The sequence below is a fragment of the Lonchura striata genome, chromosome 2 (genome assembly GCF_050655825.1).
Source record: "Lonchura striata isolate lonStrDom1 chromosome 2, ASM5065582v1, whole genome shotgun sequence".
NCBI classification, from domain to species: domain Eukaryota; kingdom Metazoa; phylum Chordata; class Aves; order Passeriformes; family Estrildidae; genus Lonchura; species Lonchura striata.
In genome coordinates this window covers 110284716-110312448 of record NC_140704.1, presented here as the reverse complement: position 1 = coordinate 110312448, position 27733 = coordinate 110284716, and the positions used below count along the sequence as shown (strand labels likewise).

Here is a 27733-nt window from a genome sequence, read left to right as displayed (position 1 = left end):
TTGCCTACCTATGTAGGTCTTACCCTGCCTCTGTGATACTGTATAATCTCACTTTCCCAATGCAAATATGAAAATATATCCCCAGCTACAAAAGATTATTTAAAAATGTCTCTAGAGAATCTTTTGTAACCTAGGTGATGACTATTGCTGTCCACTAGGAGAACTCTGGGCAGAGCTGTCACCCAATTTAGAAATAACAATGCTTATCTCTATAAATAAACGAGACATACATATGCAAAGAAATTTCAAGGAAAAAATAAAAGGAATATTGGATATTCTAATTTAAACACTGAGGAAAACACATTTAACAGTAGAATTGAAGAAAGTCACTTAGACTTCCTGGTTTTCACACCTCTAAACTATGAACAGTAGATCCATTTCATATTTAATACAGCTTTATTCCAAGTAGATACAACCATTATTGCAACAAGAAAAAAAAAAAACACAAGAAAATCAAGAGCAAAATAAAAGCACCCTAGAAAATTGTCACTTCTGTTCCCATTGACAGACATTTACTCTTGCAAGAACAATTGGTTTCAGTGACTTCAAAGTAGTTACTCACTGACACAAAGTTCAGACAGAAATTGCTGGAATTTCAGCTGCTGGTTTTAAAGAAAAAAAAAAAGGAGACTTCTCTGATAGGTGCAAAAATGAATACAAAATGTATTAACACAATATGAAACAAACATACATTAAATAGTTTTGTTTCCTGGTACATCAGACTTGCAAATGAATTTTATAAAATTTACATATTCAATTAAACAATTTATCTATCATTGTGGAAAATACAGTTCTTTACTTCAAGTTTATATTAACTATAAATATCTATGGACAGGAAAGATCCACTTCAGGCTGGCACAACTCACTTTCCCATCCTTTATGTCTTCTGCTCTTTGCCTTTTGGAGAAAACATCACAGCATAAGGCTGCCGCCTTTTTGGACGTTGACAGGGAGCAAGGTCCTCTTTAATGTAGCCTTAAAAAGAATAAACCTGAGGTAAGAAATATAATATAAAAACAGGCATAACTTTAGCTTTAGTATATGTTTATCCTCAAAAAATAACTTCTAATTTTTTTTTTCCTTTTGGGGCAACTGGTTCTGGCTTCACATAAACGTTTTGAGATCCCAGTGTGCAAATATAATTCATTAAAATATGCAGCTGCTCTCCAGTAGGTGACTGCACAGTAATGAAATACAGACAGTTGACAATGAAGAACAGAATGGAAACTATGAATTGTTCATTTATTCAAAATAAAACTGCACTTTCCATTTTCTTTCTACCAAGGATTTTACATAAGAGTAACAAAGTATGCAAGAACTGCTAATTCAATTCACTAATAAAAATCACTTTGGAAAATGTAAATCCTAGTCATACAGAGGAAACTTCAGGCATATGTGTTTTGTAGGTATAAACAGTACCTCCCTCTGTTTTAAGAGCACCCAGATTTATTGAAGACTGGAAAAAGCTGAACATGAGCCTATGGATCAAACACACCTTGAAAGCTCTCTGATAAGAAAAGTGGATAGAAAATTTCTACAACATGCTTAATTTGACTAACACTGACAGTGAACAGACATTTTATACAAGTCAGTTTCAGCACCTGGCTTTTGTCAATTCTTTACTGTTTATCAGCAACAGCATCCACCAAAATGAGAGTAGTAGACTTCTACTTCATAGGTAGAAAATTCTGTCTATGTAACTCGGTTATTTAAAAAAAACCCCAAACCAACACAAACAGATGGTTCAAGATACCAATAAGGAGCAGAAAATACCTATGTTGTACCCTACTACAATGGAGTGGCAAGAGCAATTGCTCATCATGGGAACTCTCTCGTTTTAGTTCTCTTGCTGCACTGCTACAAAGTATTTCCTTTTCCAAGGGAGGGTTGATCTAAAGTCTGCCTCTGATTTGCTGTTGAGAACCATTAACAACTGAACAGCTCTTAACTCCAGAAGAACAAGGAGACAGCCAAGAAGCTAATTTTTAATGAGACTACAATAAGATTCCAAATGGGCAGTAACAAGTTATATGGTCTATAAAAATCAAGGTTCCTTGTTGTGAAAGATTAAGGGTGATAATGCACGCTATCACACAATACATACACAACTCTGGCTACATTTTCCTATGCCTGACCTGACACTGTTACAAGAACAGATAAAAGCAAAGATTAATGTTTCACAGCTAATGCACAAGTAAAGATATAAGGAACTCAGAGAGTTTCTATAGGCCTCCTCACCCCAGCACTTCACCACTTCTGAAGAATTGTATATTGAGTACACTACAAACTCACCATGCTTTAACATAATTTGTAAAACCTCATTTTTACACCAGGCTCTAAGATTTTGAAAAATTATTTGAAAGAACAAACTTCTATGTGAAGAAGAGTTTAAAAAAAACCCAAAAACAAACACCACATCTTCATTGTCACTAACAAGCAGGCTATATGTATGAAAAAATGTTTAACTACACCTTACCTGCAACATTTCCATTATCATCTGGTATTATGAAGCTCTAAAAACACTGACAAAGGAAATCAATAGTGCTGTCTCTCTCTCCTAAGTATGTACAATCTCTTGGCCTTTACTTCTGAAAATCCAATTCTTGTTTATGGTCAAAAATATGTAGGGTTTAAATTAAGTTCCATGAGAATCCAAATTACTTCTGCCTTCTCTATCTAGGCTCTAAGAAATTCTCCTTATATTCTTTCCTTATATTCTTTCTTAGTAGTACAGGAACTGCTAAAACCAGACAATGGTGGCTGCAGCAGCTGCTGATAAACTGGACTGGGTGAGAAAGGCTGCTGTATGAACTACAGACAATTTCAAGGACAAAAAAAAAAAAAGAGTTTTAAAAAGTACTTTTCAAACTTTTTTTTGGCACAAACCTCTTTCCACACAGGTTTGTGTGGAAGGAAATCCAACCTCCCAGAAATTTTCAGGAGTATTTGGAGGAATGTAGCGAAATCTGTGTCTTGAACAGGAAGCTAATTTCTTCTCTCTCTCTTCTTCTGGAATGTCTGCATAATACTGAATATGAAGGGGGGAAAAATCCCAGTTAACAAATTCATACATACTAGAGCGACTGCTTTACACAATTGACACTATCAATCACTGTGTTTATTAACACAGTTATCTAAAAACAATGGTGAGGACAGCCAGAGTAGAGATTCGTTATCCAAGTGACAAACAACTGGCAATTATCCTAAAAGCTTACTGAATTTACAGACTAAGTATAACTTTATAATAGCAAATTTGTTAACCTTCTATCTTTTAACATACCATAAGTAACAAGGTTGAGGCATGTGTACAATTACTTATGTCAACAGTCTACTGACTGATTTACAAAGCTAAGTAATACAGGTTTTGAAAGAGATTGGAATTTTTAAATTTAGTAATTGTCAGCTTGCATCTACAAATAAAATTTAAAAAAGGGAAAAAAATCCACTATAAATCCCATATTGCAGAATTATTTCCAGTATCCAAATTTACAGTAGTAACTGCAAACTTAAGTCAAAATGCTTCCTACTTGCTTAGCCTCAAATTAAAAGTAAATAAAGAGTTAAAGTAGCTGACTGACACTGGGACTCCTGAAATTATCTGTCAGCTGAGCAGTCTCTATAGTAAATTGGTTATACTCTTTCACCCCTGCCAGCTCTATTGGGGGCTGCAATGAGAAAAGTAAATACTCCCTCCAAACCTTTTTGCTGGGTGTTTCCCTGAGTAGCATCATAGAAAGTTAGAGTATATTTTTGTCCATGCAGTTTTCTACTGTTTTAATTTATAATTCTAATTGTATTTCCTAAATATACAAATCTGGACCTTAGAGCACATACAGGATCAAAATATTTTCAAAGTGAATGCACTGTTTGATTAAAGCAGTAAGTCAACAGTCACAGCCACACAAGAAACCTGACCCTTGTGAAAATGGAAAAACAATTCTACTGAAATGGCAGTGTTACAATTCAAAAAGGCAAATTAAAGTTTATAACTCATTCAATCATATGGAAAGTGACCAAGGCTGAGGAACTCAGGAAAAGAACAGGATACCTCTGTCAACAGAGATTATTCCATGCTCTCAGCTACTGGCATGATTTCAGAAAACCTACTTGGAATTGTAAAGTATGCTCATTTGATTTTTACTGACAGAAGTTAAGAACAAGGTGCTAAGTCAATAAAATTAATCATAAGAATTCTACAATGTCGATATAAGACAAATACTGCTGAGTTTTATTTAGGAATAATTAGCAGAACTCCTTATTTAGTCCTGTAAATAGCCTGAAATTTTAGAAATTAATCTACTAAAAGTTGTTAGTGTGTTGCGTTTTTTTAATTAAACAATTTATGATTAGTAAGGAATAATTACAGATCCAACAATGAAAAATACAGTACAGTTTAGTAGGAACAGAAAATAAGAAAAATCAAAAAATCAAGATAAACATGTTTTATAAATAAATTAAAAAGAAACTTCTTTGGCTTCTTTAGAAATCTATTAGGGTTGACAGAGAATAAGAGTTATGTATGTCAGCTAAACAGCAAAAAGAACTCTCAGCTGTTTTCTAGATTTATCTCACTGTCCACAGCATTTTTAATCCACACAAAACATTCGAGCTAGGCTTTTCCATGTGTGAAGATACTACAATCTCATCCTGTCCTCCCTGTAAAAGAATTATTTATAGAACTATACAGTTTGCAGTTTCAGAAATGGAACAAACCCTAAAAACATTCCTCCCATTAGTTTAGCAAGAATTTACAGAATAATTCCTGTAATCTAAATGCATATCAAAATGCATCTGAGTGATCCTCCTTCCTATTCACCTAAATGTAGTTACACTTAATAACCACACTAACAAATGTTACTTTTACAAGCTACCTGTAACTTCTGCCTATAATCTTTCTCTGATAGCATCACAAGGTCATAAAAAACCAAAACAAGACTTCTTATCAAAAGTTCTACACTGTAAAGTGAATGAGATGCTTCCACAAAGCTTTAAGATAAATTACTTATAAAGGACTTTAATATCAGCCTGCTGTGGCACATGCAGAAGTTAAATCTCAGGTCTTTTCAGAGTGACAGTAACTGACCACACTCACTCCACTTGCAGTACAAGGCCAGAATCAATTTACTGATCTCTATCCACTCCCTAAATATTCCCTTAGACTCTGGCAGCTTTTCAAACCCATATGGCTAATCAACAAGCCAAGACTTTTCTAAAGCATCACTTATGCTTTATCCAATACTCCCTTCTTCCACAGGCATTTAATTCAAAGCCAGTTTTATTATTGTGCAATGACATGGCCAAGCATTCCACAGGTTCCAAGACATTAATCTTGAATGGTGTAGACTTAAAAAAAAACCAAGAAACCCAACAAGCCAAAACCAACAAGAAACCTAAACTTTCCTAGCATTTAATGTAGAAACCTACTGTTACAAAACTGGAGCTGTGAATGTTTCCAGACCCTATAGTTATCACTCCAATCTGACAGAAAGTAACAGGGACTGGATTTACAGAAGGAAGATCTGCAGCTTATAGAAACAGGAAATTAAAATGCTTAACACATGGCTCTGGAACCATGAAAGAGACTGAAGGTTGGGGGTTGTTTTGTTTTCTTTCAAACTCTTTAAATCAAATGTATTTTTTTAAATAGTATTTATAGTTGACTGTAAAAATTAAGTATTTTTATTTAAAGAGTTTTACCAATATTTTTCAGAAAATATTTTCGTTAAAAACATACTCTAATAAATTTATTCAGCTAAGTAAATGGGACTTGACTATAGAGTGAATAGCAGGAGAATCTCTGAAAAATGTTGGTTTTATATACATTTGAAAATTAAGTGGAAAGATTCCAGAAAATCCATCATTGTTCAGTCATTAATCCACATCTACTGAGTCATCATTTATTAGATCATAACTCTATTAATGGCTAAATAAAATATGTTTTTCTTATTATACATGTAATTACATCAGTATTTTATCTCTACACCAAATATCTGAAAGCAGCTCAGTAAATAGAAAGAGAAGAAAAAAATGTGTAATGTGAAACCTAAAATTTTATACTTTTTAACAAGTATTTTAAACAAGTAACTTTAGACATTTTTGCATATATTTGCATAAATATACACATTGCTGCCTATGCTGGTGCAATTATCTGAAAAACCTAACACAGAAAACAAAGAAAAAAATCAACCAAACCAAAATGAGATCTATCTATCTATATAAAAGTATAACAGGATACAGAACTTACTTATCCCAGTGTCCAAAAAGTTCAGTACAGCTTTTGATCTGAAGTTTGGAAACCTGTAACAGCTCTTTGACCAGCTAATGTATTTTTTATTAACAGTAATCATACTGGAACCATGACATAAGAAGCTCTTTTGTCATACAGATACACACTAAAAAATCAAACCCAAGTCTTTCCATGCTGAATGTGGCTACTGCACTAAAATCAAACAAACCACCTACAGACTTGGTTATCTAGCCTTGGTAAACATTTATTTCCCAGATACTGTAGGTAATGATGATGATGATGATGCAACCAGATTAATAATTAAAAACAGCACTTCAGCACTTAGATACTGTCTGGAATTAGACAAATGGCAGACTGACAAACTTAAAAGCACTACTTACTATTTCACATTCCTTACAAGTGTGGCCAAGTAATTTTCTTCTTTCTTCTTTTTTTCGAATAACCTCAATATGAGGAAAATCTAATGCAGTGCTCTTTCTGAAAAACAAATGTGTTTTCACATAATAGTACTTTTATTTCTTCTCCATGACTGGAAGTTTCCATTTTTTTGGAACACAATGATGGACAGACAAGTTAAAAAATAATTCAGAAAATATCTACAAAATCCAAATCATACTGCCTTTCATAGTTGAATACGGCAATTTTTATAAATAAAATAGTTTTCAAATGTAATATGAACTTTCACATAACCAGAGATGTGTGTCTCATTATTATGGCTTTTCAGAGTGTAAAAGTAATTAGTATATAGAAATTACTCAGAGATCTTCTATAGAATATTTTTGTCCAAGACAGAGTTGTGCTTACAATGATTGCCATGAGAGGAGCACATGCTGGGGTTCAAGATCAGTAGGTTCTTTTCAACTCAACTGCTCTCAAAGCAATAAACAAATTTTCCTCTACAAAGAAAACTGGGGTAAAATATAAGCTAACTGAAGAACTTGGTATCATTACAAAATGAAGATTCAGACTTCCAGTTATGATAATACTGGAAGGCAACAGATGAAGCACTAAGAGGTGCAATAGTTGAACACTCTTCATTTATTGCCTAGAGAAGAAGGGGCAAAAATACCACAGAAGGAAAGGTTTTCATTTGTACAAGCAGTCCAGGTCCTTGGCTCATAAATTCAGGCATGACCACATGACTGTAAGAAACCAGATGGATTACAAAACACTGCATTCACTAAAATTATAGAAAGCAGAAGAGGCAATCTCTTCTCTTCAGCAAATGTAACAGGCATTTCAACATTTTTTTCCCTTACCCCAGTTTTTATCTAAAGTCTTTTTACTAATGTAGTAGATCTTCTACGTCTGCATCTTCAACTGCTAGGGTGTTACACACAAAGATGTTTATTTTATGGAGGACCAAGTTTCCTATACGGAAGATACAAAGAGCCTTAAAATGCCCATAAAAAACAAACTAAATTACCTCTCATCACTTTTGAAATAAGGCTCTACAAAAGCTTTCTGCTTGGCTTTATCTTGTTTATCCTCATGTTCTGTAAATATACATGCAAAATAAAATATAAGGTTAACAGACTGCCTGCAGAAACTTCTGTAAAATTATTAACAAACTGTTAAGAAATATAAGAATGCCATGTACATTTCAGTCTGAGACAACAGATTCAAATAGCTACAAAAAATAATACAGAACTGATAACCATCAATCAAAAAGCACTTCTGGAGCAGAAGGAAAGCAGCAGTGAGACAAGCAAAAAGGACAAGAACATAAAAGGAAAGGCTGCTTAAAAATACTAAACACTGTAAAATCTTCAATAGAACCTAGAATAGTGAGAAGAAAGGAAGTAAGTAACTGTAGCCAAAACCTGGTGTTTCTTTTAAGAGTCAATTTAGTGTTCTGCTGCTGTGCCAACTTCCACTATGCATTCCACATTTGTGTGGTGATAAATGAACTACCAAAAAAAAAAAAAATTCATATTGCTTTATGTTATGTCCTTACAAGTAATCAACTTTACCACAAATTTATGCAAAAAGAACTGGTAGTTTATTTGGCATATTTGTTCCTAAAGAACAGAGTCTGACTTCAAATCAACTCTTGTAGTTTAAGTAAGCTAATAAAGACAAAACCAAATTATATCCCACTCTTTAGTTTTTTGCTTGCTGCTATTATTCCTTTATCCTGCTCTTCATCATGAAGAGTTTCTTTTTCATCACATGCAGATAGACTATCTTCTGGTAGGCAGGATTCAAATTCTTCATGGGTTGTCCGATCAAACATATCCGTTATTTCTCCTCCTGTCATTAAAAGCACGAGGAACATCCAATCAGTGTCTCAATGATTTTAGCCAAGCAATCGCAGTTTGACTAAATGTGTATCTAAAGAATTAACATTTACTTACTGCTCCAGTACCAATTAACTCAAAAACAGCTATACCTTAATTCTTGCTGCAACTTCTCTGTCAATCTTTCAAATGTGGGCAATGCTCATTTATTTTTCAGATACCTTGGATCCCATTTTTAAAATTTAATTAGCTGCTAAATCATTGTGAGATACCTTTAACCTAATACTGGATATGTGAAATTTTGGTTCTTCTAATTATGGACTTATCCAAGCAGAAGGAGATACTTTTTCTACTGCCCTGCAGCCATGATTCACCACATACCATATGGTAAAAGTGATATAAACACAGTAGCATTTATTTTAAACACACTAGTTCAATTTATACATCATTAAAAATTAAATTAGTCTTCTCATACAAAGTCTGATGTGATTACATAGAAAACTTTCAAAGCTGTTCACTGCAGGTGAGATCAGAACTATTATATGGTTAAGTATTTCACCCTTTAAGCACTGTGAAGAAATAGCTATTGGCTCTCTCAGCACAAATCCTGGGTTTTTTTTAACCTATGTTAAAAAACACAACCTCAAAACCCACCACCAACTCTCTAGGAAACAGACTGAACTGTGTAACCTATAAAATTTCATCACCAGTTTTTTACTGCAAACCATTTTGTACTATCTAGCCATACAGGGGGAAAAAAGTGTCCTTTTACTCTTTCCTCCTCTTCCTCAAAAAACCAACCAACCAAAAACACTCCAACAAACCCCCAAAAGCCCATCATATCACAAAAAAGCAAACCAAAATGAAGACAAGAGAAAAAAAAATGTCTTACGTGGACTGCTTTCCTGATTTTGCTGTTGATTTTTCATTTCTAATAGCACACTGTCACTAACATAGGTATAGTCCATATCAACAACTTCCCCTCCAACTCTGGTCTGAGAACCACCCTAGGGGGAAAAAGCAAACATGACAATTGCACCCAGAAACAACTGGTTAGTAAGTGTCAGTGCTGTGTATCTGAAACACTTCCAAAGCAGTTACTGGCTTCCTTTTGGACACGGATTTACTTTTTTTCCTGCAGATTACAGCCTCAGTAGAGTTCTTTCTCACAACCATTTGTCCACTTTCATACTGAGAATATGCCTGTTGAGTTTATGAAGTACAACAAAACAGTGGTAATGTTTTAGGATAACTGTAGTATGAACAAATATCAAATGAGCCAAATTCTGAATTTTGTTACAAAATGGGTATGGTCTGCCCAGAACAATGTTCACTGTACTGCTTTGCAAGCTTTTCCAGCATCATAGAACATGCAGACTTATTATAATAGTTCACCTTTGTATCAATCACAGTAATGTCCATTTTGTATTGTGAAAGGTCAGCTCCTGGGTCTATGCTCCACTGGAAATTTTCTAAAGAGGGTTTATCTTTCACGTCTGTATGCACAGAATATGAGAAACAAAAGACAAATAATTAGAATCAAACTCTGCCAGAAGCACCTGATCCCCTGGTTGTTCTGCATGTGCTTTATGATGGTACTCAAGGTGATCTGCTCCATAACCTTCCTGGACACTTGGGTCAGGTTTACAGGCCTGTAGTTCCCTGGATCTTCACTCCAGCCCTTCTTGTGGATGGGTGTCACATTTGCTCACCTCCAGTCAACTGGGACCTCCCTGGTTATCCAGCACTGCTGATAAATTATGGAAAGTGGCTTGCTGAACACTTCTGCCAGCTCCCTCAGTACCCTCATGTGGATCCCACCTGGCCCCATAGATTTGTGTGTGTTTCAGTGGTGCAGGAGGTGACTGACAATTTCCCATTGGACTGTGGGGGCTTTGTTCTGCTCCCTATTCCAGTCTTCCAGCTCAGGAGCTGGGTACCCTGAGAATTACTATGAAAGATTTAGGCAAAAATGCACTAAGTACTTCATTTTTTTCCTCATCCTTTGTCCTTGTGTTTCCCCCACATCCAATAAATCTTATTCTCCTTAGCCCTCTTCTTGTTGCTGATGGATTTACAGAAATACTTCTTACAGCAGTAGCCAGATTAAGCTCTAGCTGGACTTTGGTAATTCTTATTTTTATCCTATATAACCTCACAATATCCTTGTAGTTCTCCAGAAGCCACCTGCCTTCTTCCTAAAGTCATAAACTCTCTTTCTTTATCTCTGAATTCTAGCTAATCCTCTCTAATCTCTAGCTAATGCTCTCTGTTCAGTCAGGCTGCCCTTCTTTCCCATTAGCTCATCTTGCAGTACATGGGGCAACCTGCTCCTACACCTTTAAGATTTTCTTCTTCAAGAAGACTCTTCTGCCCTTCAGGACTGCCTCTCAGGGGAGGACTGTCAACTGATCTCCTAAATAGGCCAAAGACTGCCCTCCAAAAGTTCAAGGTAGCAGTTCTGCTACCTCCCACTTCTTACTTTTCTGAGACTAGAAAACTATTATTTTGTGACTGTCGTACTCAAGATAGCCCCCAACCATCACTTTACCTACCAGTCCTTCTCTGCTTACAAACAACAGGTCCAGGAGTGCCTTCCCTAGTTGGTTCACTATTGAAGTTAGATCAATGACAATACAAGTGTCATAAACAAAGAATACAAAAGTCATTGCTCCAAAGATGCCTCTTGATTTGTCTCTGAGGGGAATATTTCGATTCCAAGCTACACAGCCACAGCAACTATTGGCAAGTATCTTTTAAATTCATAATGCAAGTATTTTTCAAGTATGCAGTGTCACAGCTTGGCTGAGGAGTACAGAAGCTCTGATTCTAAAATGCTAGTACAAAAAAGTTAGTTTTCCAACTGGGAGTACTTAAGAGGAGAGATGATACATGCTCTAGAAAGAACATAAGACAGCCTGTGCCCATTATCAATAAAGGTACAAATTTTCTTACCAGATCATTAGGAATAATGAAAAATATTTTTAAAAAATGACTTATGCTTACACTTGAATAGTTTTCAAGTATTTGATATAGATAGTTTAAACTCAAGTTTCATGAGATTTTATTGTTACACTGCAACAAATAACAATGCTAAACAAACAAGAAAGAACAAGATTCCTAGCCTGTTGAATGTACACCTGAATACCAATTATATATTTATTATAAAGTGGCAAAAGTATGCCAGGAAGACACAGACTTGTAAATGTTGGAGGTGATATTGAGAAATCCCAAATAGAATGTGACTGAGTTAGAAGCAGAAAAAAGGGATTAAAGTAGAATAAAGGAAGATAAGAAAAATCCTATTCAATCCAAGCACAGGCTGATGGGGTAGGTAGGCAGTAAAACGAACATTTTCATCAAGTTACCTTGCTCATTTTGCTGGGCTTTAATTTTTGATAGTCTACAAGGGTTTGGCTGAAGTACAGATGCTGGTTCAGACTCTCCATGTCCTGTCCTTGTTTTCTTTCTATTTGGTACATGGCCACTGGCAACCTAACAACATATTGCAATTTTACTATTTCCCAAAACTTAAATAAAATACTTCAAAGGAGAATCAAAAGAGTCAGAAAAGCATACCTTTACATCACCAAAAAGTTCCTCTGTCTCTGCAGAACTCGGCAGTGGTGCAAATTTGAAAGGAGGAACTTCTTCTTTTGTTGGGATCTGGTTTTTCCTGTCAGGGAATGTTTTTCCCAGCACTGCTTCTTGTACACAGGATTCCTCTTGTAAATCTCTGCCAAATAAACAGCTCTCATTGTTGGCATTTTGAATGGATGATGAACCTTCAGGAATGGTCTTCCCTATGTGTGAAAAAATGTCATGCAGAGTCACTTGCTTCAGTCTATTTTTATATGTCTCTTCACCTCCTTGTTTTTTCTCTTGACCACGAACTCCAGAGAAGCGATCAGACAGATCCAAGGGCTTATCCCCTGTATGTTCCCCATTAACCTGCTGAACATCAGATCGAAAGGGCACAGAGTTCTCTTTGTTGAATGATGTTTTCTTACAGCTAACTGCATGATCATCTTCAGCTTTCTTTCTCTTAGCACACCTGCCTTCTAGCTGCTTCTGGTATACAAGAAGGACATCGCTCTTGATCACCTCATTTTTAGCTGTGCAGGTGCCCAGACAGGCTACAGCCTCATTAGAATTCCTTTTCACAACCATTTGCCTATGGACAGAGGCCTGGCTGATAACTGAGTTGATTTCCGACCCAAGATTCAGCGGTGCAACAAAAGCAACATCTTCAGATTTTGATCTACTTTTATGAGATCTGGAACTGGATGGATTGTTGAAGAGGTTGATTTTGAGATGAGGCTTCAATCCTGAATCTAAAATACAAGGAGTATGAACTGTACTTGAGTTGTTCTTCATGCTGCTAGAAGCTCCAAAAACAGGAGAAGCTACCCGAGAATCCCAGTCATCATGTGGTGGAGTGTTATGAGATGGATCTGAAATACTGAAGACAATGAAACATGAGAGCTTTTTCTGGTGTACAGATGGAAGGAGAGAAAGTGATATCAAAAAATATAATGCTTCCTATTGCTGATCTGCTTTAAAGCTGTGTGAGCTGCTAGTATTAACTGAAAACAGAAGGAACAATAAAAATTAACCTATTCTAGGGATAGGTACTGTTGCATTTAGAGCTGTAGATCTCATCCTTCATTTTAGTGTATGGTGTGAAATTCTGTTCCACATTCAACTGAGAACCAAGGACAGAGTTAAGTCTGCCTAAGTATCTCTTCTATCCAAGGACTTCCTACCTTTCAGTGCAATGAAAAGGAAGAAAGTGAGAATGGTTGCAATAGGAGTCTATTTAGGTTCTTGTATAGATCTTAAAACCACAACAGATTCTTAAAGCTTCTGCAAGTGCAGGAAAAAAGCTCCTTTCAGGTACTCTTTTTTACCTGTCATCAACAAAGCATACATTCAACATGACAAATAGGGCCAAAAAAAAAAAAATCCAGATAAGACCAAAATATCCTGTGGAGAGTGGGAAGGACAACAGTCAATTGATTTGACACCTAATCAGGGCAATAAGATCCTTCCTGCATTCCAGCTCTAGGACCACTATCCACAGGGTTATGGGCCTCAGAAGATACCTTGCAATAATGAGAAGTTAGGAAATAAGGGTCTGTGTATACAAGAAGCCCAAACCAGAAGTGAAATAAGAAAAAGCCTACAGTTTTGCATTCTATCAGTTTCTTTGCTTCTCATGTTATTTACTTGAAAGAAATGCCTCATATATGAAAATACTTATTTCCATTTCTATACCTTTAAAGCAAAATGCTGCATGGTTTGAAATTCTATGAAGACCAAACTTCTATAACACTGCTTAAAACAACTTTAACTATTACAACTGAGTGAAAACACACCCTAAATTGTTGTCATCATTTCTTGATTCAGAAGCTGCATGTTTTCTTGAGTCTTCAGACTGCACGCTCTCTGAGGCCTGGCTCATAACTGTATTAGTGAGGGGAAGATTCAGTACACTCTGGGACTCCTTGCAAGTGGTGAAGGAAAACAAAGAAAAGAAGTGTGAGAAGATATTGGATTTAAAATTAGAAATATGCTCGGTTGGCACAAAATACTCTAAAGACCCCTTCAAATAAAAACATTCAAAACTCTGAAAAATCATAATATCTAAGAGATTAAATTTGGATCAGAAGCTTTAAAGAAATCTTATGGAAACTGAAAAAATTCATTTACATGTATGGACACAAAAATATTCTTCATACTATATTTTCATGGTAGTTACCAACAAAAATCATCAAATAATCTCACCTGGCTTACCAACCAGTCTCATGGTCAAGAAACAGTTTTCAATGTCTTAGATTTGATTACTGCACAAAGGGAATTTATCAGACCCAAGGATTTAGATCACTGCACTAACAAAACCTGAAAAGAGGAACCATGTCTCTCCCTTCCTCCTCAACCCCTCCAGACAGGTCAGCAGGATTATATCTCTTCATGTTCAAGTCAGTTAAGACTAAGCAAAAGCAAACCAAAGTGAGCTTACTGGAACTCAGAATACTTTTGCAGAATTTAATGCAAAAGAGAAAAAACACTGTTTTTGTAAACAACTGGCCCAAAAAGTTGGAATACTTACAGATTCCTCTTCAACACTAAGTCCAATTGTTTCTGCGACAACTGCAGCCAAGTTAAAAGATGGCTTTGGAACAGGGTATCCTCCTACCCTTGTTTTATCTTTGTAATTAGAAAGAAAATCACAATAAGTTACATATTCATTATAGTATCTTGCTTGACTCACAGAGATGGTACAAACACAGAATGAAAAAGATCACAAATTAAAACTGGCATTTATGGAAATAGTTTGATCTCTGTCAGATAAAAGTCATATCTGGAAGCAGTAAGTGGCAAAATAATTTCTGATGAGAGCAAACTGTTGTATCACTTTGATACAGAGACATATGGGTCAAATTTGAATAATACAGCTCCCCAAAATTAAAAATCAATGTATAAGTTGCTTTTCAGATTCCTAGTCCAGGGCACAAATAGTCTGATAAAAACATTTAGAACAGAGATAATGTGTATTTATAATACAATGCTTGTCTTGTATATTTCCTAACTGACAGTAACTGCTATTTTTCATGTGTTTTTATTAGAAAAACAAATAGACCAGTTTCCCTTCTTTGATGGGCTTAACATTACTCAGTTCATTAAACTGGGGCAAGATAATAAGATTGGAAAGCACAAGTACAGCAACCACCATAAACCTAACTTGCATGAATAATTCCATGCTGATTCTCAGTCATTAGAGTATTTAAAAAGGTTTGCGCTTTATTAGGTTTCTGTGTTTAAAAAGATTAAAGAGATGAAACCTCAGTTTTACAATATTTTTGCCTTATTTTGAATGGAATTAGAACTAAATCTATTAATACACTTACTTGGCACAGGGGACAGTTGTGGATCACAGGTGTCTGTCACTAGTATCTCTCCTCCATGGTGAGTGCTCACTTGTGTGGAAAAGAGTGGCATTTTTCCAAACTCTAGGAGATGTGGAAACATTTTCACATGGTGAAATTAGGTATCCTGTTGTGATAATTTTACGTAGATACAGACAATGATCCAGATCTTAAAAGCACTTAAATGCAGGATTTAATATTTCAGTAGATCCAGCAATACAAGCACATCTGATAATTGGTGACAGTGATAAATCAGAATAAAAATAAAATTATAAATATTCTATATCAATCCTTTTTCTCACAAATACGAGAAATACAAGAATATCAGCCAATCAGCCCTAAAACAATACCAACACAAAATGACACGATTATCTAGTATGACCACATAAAAAATTAAAGCTGTATTTGACCTGTTAATAGGGCAATGAAATTATTGAAGGATAAACCAACCAAGGCAACAATGTTCTGCATCAGCTAAGGTAAAAAAAAGGTGAAAAACCTGAGATCTGAATTATGACAAACATATGCCATGTAGTCCTTTCTATCTTGATGACCAATAGCTTTTTATAGCCATTAACTGTGATGGATATTCGCACCACTTCTTACATATTAAACTTTATACTCATTTAGTAGCTCCATTTTTTATACAGAATACGGAAAGAGATAGGTATGCTTAGAAAGGAGAAACTACTCACAGCACTAAAAATTTCAAATGCAAAATAAAGGGCATGAATAACCAGCCTACCTTTTTCATCCTACAGTTATCCTATTTTTATTCTTGGGAAGAGGCTTTTAAGCAAGACTAATATTTAGATGTATTCATACTTAAAATACCTTTTTTTTTAATGCCTCAAGATAAATTGACCTGGATTATGATATTTCATGTGTATCAATAAAATACAAGCACAATGTGCCTTATTTCACAAAAATACTTTTTGTACACAAAATATGTTAGAGTTATTTCTATGACACTACAGAACAAAGTCTGGAAATTAAATGCTCACAATACTTCTGAACTTAAGACACAAACCAAATGTAAACAGCGTAGAATACAGACAAAGAAAGATCACGTAGATATCTACCAATTTCAGTAACATTACTTCAGTTGCAGAATTATTTCAGAATGTGGCAAAACATCTGTTTCACTCTCCACTAGGTGGTGACATTGCTGCGTGCACAAGTCAAAACCGAACAGATGCTTTTTCAGCCAATTTGCACTTAGAGAAGAAATATAGTCTGGAAAACTGTTACATTTGCATGTGTACATGGATGAATAAAAGTAGAACGTTGAAATATATTCATATCACTGATGTAACAGTTACTGCTATAGACTTCTTCCCCTGGACTCATGCATTATCATACAAAAAGAGAAAAGGTAGAGCAAAAAAAAGCACAAAGCTTTTAGTTCTTTGCAATCAAGTTTATACACTATCTTTCTCTTTAGCCCTTAATTAATTACAAAAAAAATACTCTTACCACTGTTGCCTTCCCTAAGCTCCAAATCTGGGGGTGTATGTTCTGTATATCGGACATGCCTATTCTCTTTTTTTCTTCTCATACGATTAACCACAGAAAATGACGATGTTACAACTGGAGAATCTGGAATAACTTCTTCTGCCTCCACTGCTTGCTGCTTTTGCATCCTGGAGGCCAAATTAAGTAGTCAAATAAAACCCCAAGTCAGCAAGATGAAGAGTTTTCACTTCAGCAAGCAGGACAATCGCATAGTATGAGAACCCAACAATTCTGGAAATACAGCCACCTCAACAACATTACAGTGTAAAAAAGTAATACTCAACTCAGTTTTTAGATACATCTAATAAAAGATTGACCATTGCTCCATCAAGCCCAAGAACAGTATACAACCCTAGCTCTTCACATTTGAAGTCAAAATACAACTGTCCTAAGTAAGCCCTTTTTCCCAGAAGTTAGGTAGGAGAGCTTGTTCTCTGAAGCAGGTGCTTCTTTAACAAAAAGAATGCTGAAAGGGATGGATCAGTGTCTCCCCCCCACCCCCAGTATGGAAATCCCTGTACATCTTCCCAGTTTATGACCCTGAGATTGGCTGAGTTGGTTAGAGCATAGTGCTGGATAACATCAAGATTCTGGGTTCAATCCCTGGATGGGCCATTCGCTTAAGAGTTGGACTTAATGATCCTTGTTGGGTCCTTTCCAAATCAGAATATGTTCAGTGGTCAGAAATACTGCTTTAAATACAAAATAAAAGCCTTTGGACAATTTTAAATAGTACTGAATAGCACTGTATTCAAAGCAATCTCCCTCCAAAGATGTTACCTCTAACTCAACTCAAAAAGGTCTTCAGGGAATAATGGAAAACAAGTAATGTTAAATACAAGATGAGTTATGAAGTTTACCTTTCTCACACTGTCAGCTCTAGCAGCCCGCTGGAGAGTCAGTATATAAAAAACTGGTGCAACAAAAAACAATGTATTTTCTTTCCAAACATTCTGTCTATACATAGCAAGGAAATAACAACAAAAAAGGACTGATTTTTGAATTTAAATTGTTTGTTTAGTACTTCACAAGGGGCTAACTGCCCTATGGTGGTGGCAGTGACATGTGGAAAAGACAGTAAAAGAAAAGCGCACAGAAATCTAACTCAGCCTCCTTGGTCATCTTCCTGCAGTTGCACTTTCCCTTATGATTCTCAAGAGAAAACATAGGCTAAAAGATAATTTCCTAACTACAAAGAGAAGGATATAAGGTTTTAATCTAAGGGAAAAAGAGGAAATACAGATAAATTTTTGCTTGCCTTGAAGCTGAACCACAATATCTTATATAAAATAAGGTAATGGAAAACTTTAAAAAGCTGTCTGGCTTGAGACAAAAAGCATTTTTCCAGTTTGACTTTTTACCACTACTAACTTTGAACACTTAATGACAAATATTGATGCACTGATGTTCTCAGGTCTTGACAAATCCCTTGTGTGATTTGTAATTCCTGTTTTCTAGCACATTTACAAAGAAAGTACTGGAAAACTGTATTATCTACTAGAAATATCTTAAGACACAAATCAAAATAAACAACAGAGCAATATATTAATCATTTTACTTTGCAAATTTAAATTAGTTGTTAGAGTTCTCTTTAAATTTACTGGCACATATGGCCTTGTTTGACAAATGACCCTACTAAAAATACATTTTTCTGCACCTTAGTTCTATATAAACCAAGAGGTAGTTTCTACATACCATCACAGGGAAAAAACATCAAATGAAGCAGTTGCCATACATAATGTATATCATAACTATGTAATAAATAATTTCTGAATAATGGATTTAACTGAAACCCAGAAGAGGTTTTTGCAGAAATTTCCTAGCTGTTCCTATCTATGCATAATGAAATCTCAATGTCATAAAGGATCAGATAATACAATTCTTCTACACTTTCACTGATTTTGCTTGCATGTAGAATTCTCAGATTTTTATTATTAATATTTTAACTTGGTTACAAAATTCAGAAGACTGCATAAATCTGATTTTGTATAATGCAGTAGAAACAATCTGCTACTTTGCACCTACAGTGTGATACTACATCAATCGAAGTTGCTAATTCTAAATAAAGTACCATGACTATAGCTCAAACAAAACAACCAAATGCAGTGACTGTATTAAAACACCAGTATCATCCTTGTAAATTACTGTTTATTCACACAACTCTGCACTTATCTGAATGATCACTTAACATGCAGAGCAAATAACATATTGTTACATTGGTCATTGTCAGCTTTCCTGCATTGGCCAGAGATTTTTACTGGAAGCTGAGGTCATGAAGTATATAACCCTGAGAAGATTAAATGCATATAGAATAAAGAAAGGACAATGAAGGTACAAAGATGGGAGACAAAGCAAGAAATACAAAGGAACAGACTACAGCCATTCTGAATTGTAGTTGTTTCACTCCCTACTGAAGTTGAATTCTGACAGAGACAAGAAATAAACCACATGCATAAAAAACCTTCTGTACCAAGTCCATGCGTCCTGTCCCATTTCTCCCAGGCATGTATACAACTTAGTCACAGATAGGGGAAAGTGAGATTAGTTTCAGATGATGTTAGACCACAAGAAGAAAGGAACACTACCTCTGCCTTGCACAGTACACCACATTCACATATTAACCACAACATTAGATGGTACATTCTTACTACAAAAGATTAAAATTTCACAGTCAATTTGTAGCTCACTGTTTCTATGCCTTGTTTTCAAAATTTACTATAGTATTATTCTTTTAAAATTGCAAAATTATATTAAATTTATTTTAAAAATGCATTGCAAGATCCTGGGACTTTTTGACTATCTAAGTAACTACTTTTCTGAAATCTCAGACTAGGAGGGAACAAAAGGTAAAGAGGCAACCAAGGAATAAAAGCATGAGATGTAAGGCTTTGCTATATACTGTGATCAAAATTCAAGCAAAATTTCTATGATAAATTCACTTTTCCCAGTTAAAACAAGATGCACACAGCTAAAAGAAAATAAGTATCTGCACAATAAAAGGCAATGGGGCTTATGCTGTTATAGTGGCAGTAGGCTATCTTTTCACAGTCTGTTTATCAGAAAGAGGAAACAAGATTTAAAGACTTAAAAGCTGATATTTATATTCCCAGACATTTCTACTGAGGAATGGGGGACTATCCCAAACAACCCAAAACTTACTCTAGCTCCTTCTGTAATTGCTGGAACTGTTCAGTTAACTTTTTATTCTCATCCTGTAAGTTGTTTTTTTCATTCACTGAAATTTATAGAAAAAAGTATTAAAAAAATCAATGCACACCTGTTAACATGATAATCTTGTCAGGTCTTTGAAGGAATCATAGCAAATTATTAAATGTAATACCATACACCTTCTCTATAGTTTACAAAAATTAAGTTTCAAGCTAATAATTTAAAAAGTAGTAAAATGACATGTTAGAAAAGGCAGAGGTGACACAATTACTGTATCACATTAGTTCTACACAACCATTAATTACTTTTGTCCATGTACGCATAAGTGAGACTGTGTTGCAAAGATGAGTGAATTGCTCACTTGTCTCCATGGACAAAATTGCTTCCTTATTCTAAGGATAACCTATGAAATATAATGCAATTTGAATTTGGTTTTAGCCACCGAAGCAACCATTAAGCCTTTCTTCCATGCTGCCTCAAACTAATGTAGTGATAGTTCCAACTCTTCTGTTCGCTTTAGTTTTAATGTTCTTCTTTATATTTTGTTGTTGTCTATTTTGCCTTTAGATTCATCAAATTATCTTTTTCATTGTTATACAGATCTCAGCCCAAACCCATGGGAGCCTACTGCTGTGTGTCAGTTCAAGATTTGTACCTAATAGGTGTCACCTTGGATTTAGAGCTGTATTTAGAGATTGGCTCTACCCCGTTTGCTGTTCATCATTAAACTCACAACTCAGAATAATTTTATGTACATGCCCAATATTAGAAGTTCTTGAAATGCTGATGTGTTTTGTATTAGCACAGAACCTCATATTTCCATAATTTAATTAAGCATCAAAAGGCTATTTTTTGTCTGGCATTTCCTGTATTCTAAATCTCACTTAATGTCTGCTTGTTCTTGACAAAGCAAGACAACTAAATGATACAAAATAATTAATGGTAAAGATACCATTAACATTTTAAAATTCTGTCCTGTATGCTTTATACAACCAATCTTTCCAAACGCTCTTTATGAACATATTCATGTCCTGCTTGTGTATTACCTGAAACAAACAGTGTAATTTGTGTCACTCATTCTATTTCTTGATTTCAAAATGAGCTGGCTACAAGCTGTCTGGTATAAAGCTATTTTTTGTGGCCTCAGTTGGTTATGTGACAGTTATGGGTTTATTGCAGTTAAAGTCCTAGACTAACTACAGGACACAAGCTGGACCAACTTATGTCTGAACTTGATACTTTGCAATCACCAGCTCCTTTTGAAGTCAGGATTTTCTTAGGAAAGCTGGCAATCATTCTAGCTGTAGGAATAAACAGAAGCAGTCACATTTTATCTAAAGTAGCCACTTTACAGTGTAAGATTTTCCACGTCAGTTCACTTTCAGTATCAGCACTTCAATCTAAGAAGGTGGGTCAAATGACTAGTCACTGGTATGTTACATATTTTCAGACTGTACAGTTAAGTATCCCCTGACTGAACTTTTTTGGCTTACTAGATACACCACATATAAATTATATCAAGTTACAGGAATTACTGGAGAACTGGTTTACAAAATAGCTTTTTTTGTCTTCAGGCTTGGGGATAAAACTCACTAAGCTCAGTTATAAGTTTGAGATTCTGCTGCCGGATATTTTCAAACTCTTGCTGCTTCTTTCTCATGTGTTCTTCAGTTACAGCACAGCGATCACATAACCCGGCTCTCAATCTACAATAAAATGAAGAGAAAAAGGTCTCTGTTAAAAAAATATTGCCATGCATAAAGCAGATACCAATGTTTAACAGACCTTTTGAACAGTGAAAACCAGAAAACTTCTGACAGCTATGCAGAACAGCGCTAAGTACTGTGGTTTTATATGTTCACATAGCAATGTTTTGAGATTTCTGAATAATCTAATACTATATGCTCTAATATTTGCATAAATTATTGTAGATACTGGATACTTCTAAAGCAGCATGCATTACTTTATATAATAAAATGGAGCATGCCACACTTTGCCACTGAAATCCTTTGTAAGGCATCCTACTAAAAGTACTGTTGGATATAAATCACCATTCAAGAAAATACATATAAGCAAATCACTTCAGTAAATAGAATTACTACCTCATTTAAGAAGGATGTGTACTGTCATTAAGCAAAATAACCAAATAAAAAGGACAAATAGTAATTTCACTCTGTAGCAACTACCAAGCAAATGTGAAACCTTTATCTAAGCACCAATAATTTAAAGTGGATCAAAAAGTTCATGAGAGGCATTGACTTCACTGTCTCTAATAGTTTAGATTAGCTGTTTAAAACACATCCGTGATCAGAAAAGTACTGGTTAGAATTACTCCATCTTACCTGACACATTCATGCATGCAATAAAATATGTGTTCATTTTATAGGTGATAAACAGAATGTATTTATTTCTTGTACACAGCAAAAAGCTAACAGTATTACCAAAGTGGAAACCAGATTCTCTTTTGCCTTCTAAATAAGAAACCAGTTTGTCAAAAGTTCTGCACTACTGCTGCTACTACATCAAGTATTAAAAAACCCAAGTAAACAAACTTGTAAAACCCCAAGTAAACAAACAAACCCCAAGTACATTTCCAATTTCACAGCTGAATATTGGAAGTAAAAGCCATACTGGTTTATTGGTGTTTTAATATTGTGGAATTATGGCAGGAGTAAAATACTGAAATGCCTCTCCATACTAGCTTATCTGAATGTACAACAAACACAGTATTACAATCTCCTTGTATCAAATCAGTCGAAATACTTCTTTCGTTTTTCACAATGAGTAATTCATCTGCTACAAGATTAGAAAAGTCCATCCACACCATGAATGCCTCTCTACTTACATAGTATAAAGGTTTATTAGCTGCATGGCTACAAGCTTATCCCTAATGCTTTTCACAGAGAAATGGAGTTGAAAGTAAGAGTATCACAGCTTTAAAATTTGAGATAACACAGGAATAGTGGAAAACTATTTACTATGTAATGATCTCCTGTTCCCAGAAAGCTTCTGAGAACCTATTAACAGCAAATTTAACATATACTTTCCAAAACAGGTAGTTTTTAAAGAAGGCAAAATGCACTGTAATTTCATGTCTATTAGTTTTGCTTTGCTGTACCAGATTAAACAGGAACAAATAACGAAAAGGCAGAATAGATCAAAAGATGAGGAGAGCACCTCAGTCCAAAAAAAGGTAACAGATGGAACTTGTGATCAAATTTAGGTAAAACAGGCAATTGGTAAAAAAGATCCCCTCAAATCTGAAGCATTTCCTAGTGAGTTATCTAATTAGTTTCACAACATATTATAGCCTCGGGGTTTTGTACTTGTATTACATCTCGATCAATATAAAATTTAACTGTACAAAGATGGATACAAAAGAACAAACCTTAAAATGTCTGTTTGCCTCCCCAGTTGTTCTATTCTAACTTCTATTGAAACTGAACTAAACAAGTTAAACACTTTGAAAATAACAACACAATAGAAATTGTTATTTCTTTATATTCAGTATTGATTTTATGTTTAATTAGATAGATGAGATAAATATATATGTTATATATTTTTTGATTGTTCTTCAGTCAGAAAAACGTAAATTCTACACATTTCTCTATAACACACTGTTTATATTGCATTAGAAAAGGACTGGCTTACTAAAAAAAAAATCAGTAATCCCACACCAAAACACAATAAACTCAATTTGTAAAGTACCCAGAGCTACTCTGCAAGAGCAAAATTCAGCAAATTCAAAAGCCAGAAGACACTACTTCACCTGTCTTCTAAAACCTTGATAGTGTCATGAAGTGCTTTTTGCTGTTCTCTGAGCTGTTGGTTTTTGGTATAGAACTCTTCAAGCCTCTCTGCATCCCTGAAAATAAAAAGAGGAAAAAATTTGTTCTAGCTTTAAATTGCAGAAATTTTTTCACCAGAGAATTTTCTCTGGAATGTTTCTTTCATATCCTTGGGAAACGCGATTATTGTCAGCACAAATACTATGCTGAAGATAAGAAAAGCTAATGTTTCTGATTAATAATAATTTACAAGTGACAGAGGAAAGATGCAGCTAGTTTTTAATTAATAATACAGGTGATCTGTTATGTCTGATTTTTGTTCAGGTAAAAAGTAGAATTAATGACAGTCAACACATAAAAGCTAACAATGTCCGAGCAACAAGTTTACAGAACGAGCTCAAACATTTGTCTTACAATTTACTGTGGTGTGGAGCTGTTGGGAATCTAATAGGAGCTTTCACAATCAGGTCATTTTGGTCTTGTCGTATCAATGAGTAAATTCTACAGCATGGCAAACCACATTAGGTTTTGAAATCTCTGAAAGTCTTTAGATCCATTAGAGGTTTACTTCCTCAAGAAGAAATTCTCTACAGAGCATGTATTCCCATTCCCAGTATGAATAAAGACAAAATAAACCCCTCAGAAGCAGTTGATCTTGTGGAAAATACCTTCTCTAAAAAACAGAACTAATTAATTAACAAAGAACATTTTCTCCTTAAAAGAGCTAAGGAAAAGCAGTAATGTTAACATCTCCGTTTTATCTCCATTTCAATGTTACTATCAGATCACAACATCTCTTCAAGATGCAAATATGGTATGAGTGACAAGCACACAATTATTTTCTACAGGGAAATTAATGTTCAATAAAAGCTAAGTGCCTAAATCTGTGTAACATGACAACGACTAACTTCTGAGAAATTCCCAGTTCTTCTTTCTACCATAGAATCCTTTGTATATATCCACGAAAGCAGTTGTTTGTTTTCAGTGTGCCTGAGATGAATTATTTGTGGAAGTCAAGAAATTGACTCATGAAAAGCTGTTAAGCACACACACACCAAAAAATATAGCATATTTACTAACTTGATACAATTCTTTTACACAAACTTTTAATTTGGCACTATCCCTTAAATGTGGTTTAGCCAACCACATTTTCATATTGCAGGCATTACAGTAGTTAAAGAAACTAGCAACCATAGGTCATAAAGTGAGTGGGACAGCTGGAAGCTTCTACAGTGTACAATCGGAAGCATATTTAGTTAATCTTTAAATTTAAGTACAGATGGTTTATTTTTCTGTACTATCATGCAGACCCACATAGGCCATTCCAACGGCATATTCAACCTATAATGCAAGCAGCACGAGGGACTGTTTAAGGCTTGTACTTTTACTTGGGAAGCACAGAATGTTAAAATTCTGTTACCTCAGTTCACTAACCAAGTACAGACAGGCCATGGCAAAATTTGAAGTCTGACAAAAGCAGGCTGTATTTTCCTGATGTTTAGGACATTAAAAAATGCCTCCAACAAAAAACTAAAACAACAAAAAAATCCCCCCTTTTTTTTGATTATGACACTCACAGGAGGCTTAAAATAGCAAATTTAAGAATTGCTTCTAGTCAATTCTAAGTCATTCTATGGCATTAAGTCATTTGCAATAAGTAAGATATTAATGAACAATAATCCCTGAAATTAATGAACCTAATCCCTGAAAAATGCCCCATGAAGAAGTAAAATGGCAGAAGGAGCTAGGCTCTTGGTTGGGTTTTCTTTCCTTAAAATTCCAGTGCACCTGATAAACATGACAGACGTCTTTGGCTATGAAGGCACTGCATAATGGCCGGTCTCTGACCCAGGGTTTACAAGTCATTAGCTCCAATGCTGGAGTGGGATACAAAATAAGGTGCTCATTGTCAGCTGATTACCAAGTTTGAAATACTAAACCCCAGGTATTCAGATGCAGCAAGGAGAACAAGACCTCCTATGTAACAGTACTGTATCCACAATGTGGCAGTTGTAGAAAGATTCCAACAAACAATGACTAACCTATTTGGTATTTGCTCAGTCACAGCACTAATACTATTTCTCATCTAGAAAACTGACTGATCAATTTAAGATTCCAGAACATGGAAGCAACTTACAATACACCAGGCTAATATAAAAGCAAGAGATAATTTCATAATTTCAGAATTAAAATGAGCAACAACTTAATTTATAAATTATACTTAAGAAATAACACACCCTGTAAAGAGCTCTGTACATCTTCAGACAACTTTAGCTGAATTATTAAAGTAAGCAGAGTTTTTTACACATCTAAAGGAAGAATCCATGAAACCTTAATTGATCTTACAAGAATTGCAGCTTATTAATGGGTCTCTGACTCTCCTTTAATAAATTAGATCATTAGGATGAGTACTTACAAGCATCTTTCCTTTTTCAACTTAGATATTTTCAGCTGTAAGCCTGAAAAGTGGAAAGAGGAAATTACATGTTATAGAATTCTGATTTTAAAAAATGAGTGAGACAATAAATTAACTCGCCATTTGCCACTGTTATCTGCAAACAAAAAATGTCACTGATGTGGAGAGAAAAAGGTTCCTTCTAGACTTTTTGAGTGTGCTGTACAGGACCTTGGAAACAAATATAGTCATTGTGATCTCCAGGAAATAAGGACTTCTTAAACAAACACACAGATTTCCACTTACACAAGTAAACAAACACCTTTGTGAAATAACCACATATAGCCAGAACTGTCAATATATTTTCAATGACTACGCCCACATAAGTAGCATAAAATATGTTCTGTGTGCACATAAATTCATAATACTACACTGGAAATGAAGCATCCAATCACTGAACTGAGAAATGTTTTACAGTGTATATTCATAAAGGAAACATTAAAAATATGTGATTCAAGGCTTTAAAGCACAGGACAACATCCTTCTTTGGAGATGTGCTACCAGACTCTCAGTCAAAGCTTCTTTGGAATATCTGAAGGAGAACTGATGAATGATATTTCATCTGTGGCCTTTCTTCCCCCTAAGAGTTCCATACTCCTAACTATGTATTCTGAGCAGAAGGGAAAAGGTTTTCAAATATAACTGATGTCAGCAGGAGTGGCCAACTGACAGCCCAGAGGACAGAACACTGTCCAGCCAATCTTGCTTGCAAGGTCTTGGGTGCACTTGTATGTGCACAGAGACAAGAAGATATTTATGCACAAAACAATTTAACAAGCAGGACACAGTGGAATGGAAATTTATGATATATTACCCGCACATAAGCTGGCCATTCCTCTTCCAAATAAACAGAAATAATCACATCCCAATGATAGAGCAGTTTCTTAAACAGAAATCCAAGAGTAATTTTCATAACACATCAGAAAATAATATTTCCTAGCACAGTTATTTTCTTCTAACTATGAAAGTTTGCTATCAACATCAGGTTGAACATTAAGTGTCTTGTAAGCTCTCTTGCAAAAGCATTATGTATTTAGGATAGCAGGATAAACTTATAAAACCAGAACACTTGTAAGAAATCTTCAGACTATTTTGAATTTAAGCCTAAATACATAATTGATACTACATCTTACTATTGAAAACATAGGCTAAAGTACTTAACAGACTATTTTTTCTCCACTAGCACATTCAACTAGGACCAGCTGTAAGGGAAAAACTCATTGCTTGAGAAGGTTCACTCCTCAGGCTACTTAAAATGTCAAGCCAGCCACAGACTCAGTGAACCCATACTTGCTACAAGATGCCAGTGAGACAATGAGGTAAAAATGCAGACAGACTACTTAAAAAAAATTCTTAGGAAATATAGCAAGATTTCTTTTATCTCTAAGTGT

The 27733-nt window shown here is 35.0% G+C and overlaps 1 protein-coding gene across 5 annotated transcripts in view; it reads right to left on the bottom strand.

Moving 5' to 3' along the window:
• Positions 1 to 246: 246 nt before the first annotated feature.
• The window catches only part of RBBP8 (RB binding protein 8, endonuclease), a 40372-nt gene continuing 12885 nt past the window's right edge, over positions 247 to 27733 (bottom strand). For all 5 annotated transcript variants that reach the window (XM_085571999.1, XM_085572002.1, XM_021551535.4 and 2 more), the window contains 17 exons: positions 26304 to 26346; positions 23869 to 23964; positions 21693 to 21805; positions 20091 to 20166; positions 16893 to 17059; positions 15399 to 15500; positions 14600 to 14697; positions 13866 to 13993; positions 12067 to 12949; positions 11856 to 11982; positions 9883 to 9983; positions 9380 to 9494; positions 8348 to 8500; positions 7674 to 7743; positions 6628 to 6724; positions 2887 to 3028; positions 247 to 975 (listed from right to left, as the gene is read on the bottom strand). In XM_085571999.1, the coding sequence (XP_085428125.1) occupies positions 878 to 975; positions 2887 to 3028; positions 6628 to 6724; positions 7674 to 7743; positions 8348 to 8500; positions 9380 to 9494; positions 9883 to 9983; positions 11856 to 11982; positions 12067 to 12949; positions 13866 to 13993; positions 14600 to 14697; positions 15399 to 15500; positions 16893 to 17059; positions 20091 to 20166; positions 21693 to 21805; positions 23869 to 23964; positions 26304 to 26346 (2609 nt within the window). In that variant the 3' untranslated portion in view covers positions 247 to 877. The remainder of the gene's footprint in view (positions 976 to 2886; positions 3029 to 6627; positions 6725 to 7673; positions 7744 to 8347; positions 8501 to 9379; positions 9495 to 9882; positions 9984 to 11855; positions 11983 to 12066; positions 12950 to 13865; positions 13994 to 14599; positions 14698 to 15398; positions 15501 to 16892; positions 17060 to 20090; positions 20167 to 21692; positions 21806 to 23868; positions 23965 to 26303; positions 26347 to 27733) is intronic.